Source organism: Phaseolus vulgaris, chromosome 11 (genome assembly GCF_051622355.1).
Source record: "Phaseolus vulgaris cultivar YP4 chromosome 11, ASM5162235v1, whole genome shotgun sequence".
Taxonomy (NCBI): domain Eukaryota; kingdom Viridiplantae; phylum Streptophyta; class Magnoliopsida; order Fabales; family Fabaceae; genus Phaseolus; species Phaseolus vulgaris.
Window position 1 is genome coordinate 7,920,689 of NC_143508.1, and position 2,948 is coordinate 7,923,636.

At 33.0% G+C, this 2,948-nt stretch overlaps 1 protein-coding gene across 2 annotated transcripts; it reads right to left on the reverse strand.

Annotated features, from left to right (window-relative positions):
- Positions 1-2,545, reverse strand: LOC137827894 (uncharacterized). 2 transcript variants are annotated; one of them, XM_068634267.2, is made up of 4 exons: positions 2,351-2,545; positions 1,189-1,337; positions 561-709; positions 1-483 (listed from the first exon to the last, which is right to left on the reverse strand). In XM_068634267.2, exons 1-4 carry the CDS (start codon positions 2,397-2,399, stop codon positions 396-398), a joined length of 435 nt encoding a protein of 144 aa, XP_068490368.1. In that variant the 5' UTR covers positions 2,400-2,545; the 3' UTR covers positions 1-395. The 2 variants fall into 2 exon arrangements, with proteins under 2 accessions (XP_068490368.1, XP_068490359.1); XM_068634258.2 differs by having other exon boundaries at positions 1,189-1,340; positions 2,351-2,534.
- Between the last annotated feature and the right edge of the window lie 403 nt (positions 2,546-2,948).

A 2,948-nucleotide genomic window follows, 5' to 3' on the forward strand; every position in this document is an offset into this window, starting at 1 on the left:
TTCTATAACCATTCTTCATCAGGGAAAAGACATTTAGTTGCAAAAACCAACCTATGTGCATAATCTGAATGGCCATCCATCAATTTGCAAGAGGAGTATACAGAGTGTGCATGTTAGTTCAACTCAAATTCTATTCTATCAAGACCCCACATTTTAAATCTAACACCTCTCTAAATGCAGCAAAAGCACACTATACACTTCCATTAAAAAACATATACATAAAATTTTGCTTCATGCAGAATAGATCACGGAAATCAAGTGGATGTGAATCTCTAAAAGCGTTGAGTTCATTATGTTGCCTCCTTCTGAACCATGACTTCAACAAGAGCATGTGTGTAGACTGTAGTACTGAGGAGGCTTTTTTTTTAGCAAGGTTGAGAGCATGTAGTTATAAACTACAAACTTAGCTTTCCACTGCCACCACAGGTTGAACAGGATCGAGCAGAAGAGCATTTCGTACAATAGCTCCACTTCTTTGGAAGCCTGGTATAAGTAATCGAGTTGAATTGCTAAACAGAAAAAATAAATATTTGAGGAAAAGATATGCATGAAAATAGTACCTAGATGTGAATCGAGTTGCCATATTCTTGGCTTCCACTCTTGCCTTCTCAGAACTTTCACCAGAACGTTTCCTAAGAACGAATCCTTCACCGTTGCATTCAGAGCATATACCAGAACCTTCACAATCTTCACATGCTTTGAATTGAATCTTTAATTTCAAAAGAAGAACTTAATTTAGATAAACAGTGTGGAATTCAGCACACAACTTAATCATCGTTTTTTCCTTCTTTCTCAATCCTAGCCCAATTCTGGCAATACCATCAACGAATTATCTATGTTGTCTTGTAAAATGAAATGGGTGCATAAACCAACTTGGGGAATGCAACTACCAAGTTGTAAGAGACATGAAAGATCAACATTATTAATATTTCCACGAAATTTCTATAGTGAAACAGAATTAGTAATGTCACATAAGCAATGTGAATTCCGCTAGTTCAATATATACATTGCACTAAAACTACAAACTGCAACAACAATTGAAAAGTTTAGAAGTAGAGAAGCACTACGAAGATTTTTCATGTTATTATTTGGACAAGCAAGGTCGTTTTTTAGGGGCATGGCATATTGCTGAGTGTGTAAGTAGAACTAATTAATTTTCTGATACTGGTAATGACGAGGAGCTCTGACCTGTACTGACTCAGAAGTTTTGGATCTCTTTACAAGAAGAGTAGCTGCTGCACCTACGACAGTTACAGCTACTGCCACTGAAGCTGCAGTCTCAGCCAGTGCAGAGGAAACGGTGGATATTCTCCTTCTTTGCAGTTGTAACTTCACATCTACTAAAGGAATATAAAATGAGATTAGCAAATCAAGCTTTCCCTTTGGATCACAGGGGTGAAATTACATCATTAGAACCAATTTTAACTCCAAGTAACGGGTAGTTTTCATTACAAATCACTAATTTCATGAACAGAATCTGTTCAGTCATTTTAGGCAGTGAAACAAGTGATGCAGAATGCTAGAACTGCAAGCAATAAATGAGTAGAATGGCTTATGGATAATCATTTGAGAGTCCTTGAATAGTTTCAGGCTAACTCAACCTTCACAAAACTATCTTTTAAGATAAAGTTTCAACTCTACTTAGTTGATTGAAATCTCTATTGACTACTGAGAAAAATAATCATTTTTATGTTTCCATTGTTAGAAATTTGTCAAATAATGTTATTCATCAAAAAAGAGGGAAGATCCTAAAACTTTTTGTAGAACTAACTATTAACAGTGAGATTTATAAACAAGTATCTTGCAGATGTCATAAGCGAGCATTTTGAAGTAAATATAGTAGTTCAGTTCCCTATTGAAACTCAGAATTTTGTTCTATCTTTAAATGGTATATTTAAGGTGTATTCCTAACATGTACTGAGTTGTGTATATTGTTGTTCATCTATCTTAACAAATACTATCAAATAGTGTGTATTAAATTGAATTCAAACAAAAAAAATTGAAGAACCCTCAAACAGCATTGATTGTATCAACAGTTGAAAGCAATATTGTTGTTGATCTGAGAAACGGTGAACGTGAACTACACGGCTACACCTACCAGAACTAGTTCCTCCTCCAAAAGGATATCAGTGAATTGGCACGGTGGTTCCACCCAACAGAAACTAAGGAATACGTTATACTCAATTCACACACAGCATCTTCAATGCATACCAAATAAAACTACTTGGTTTATTAAGTTTCAGTTACCACATAAATAAAGAAATGAGCAAGTACAAGGAGGATTGATGAAGAGCAATAAATACATAGAATAGATTATTTTATTTAGGAAAATAAGAAGAAAAGATCTTACTATGAGAGTGAGTGTGAGAGAAGCAGGGAAGTGATACAGAGGTAGCCATTCAGATAACTGTGCTTGTTTCTGTCCACCCACTACTACTTTCTCTGCAGCTCACTTATCATCTTCACTCCCACAATTTCCAAAAATAAATGTTTTAACATTATTGTATACCAAAACTTTTGTGTTAGGTTTTAACATTTCTCTCTCTCTCTCTCTCTTTGTAATATGTACTTTTTTATATTTTGGTTTCTTTAGAAATATCTTTTTAAAATAGTCTTTGTAATTTTTTTTATTGTTTAAATATTTGTAGTATACCCACTCTTTTGTTTTAGTTTTTATAATAGTATTTACTTCTTTTCTAGATAGTTTCTTTCGAAATTATTGATAATGACTAAAAATAAATTATCTACCTCATAAACATTATATGGAATAAAATAATAAAATTCAAAACAAAAAAATAGCAATAACTAAATTAAGAAAACAATATATTAAAATATATAGTTAGATGATATTATTTTTTTACCACATTCTATATTTCTTTCTCTCTCCCTCTTTTTAGTTTCTTATAAAACCGTGTTACGGAAATAATTTCTCTTAACGGAGAGAAAAT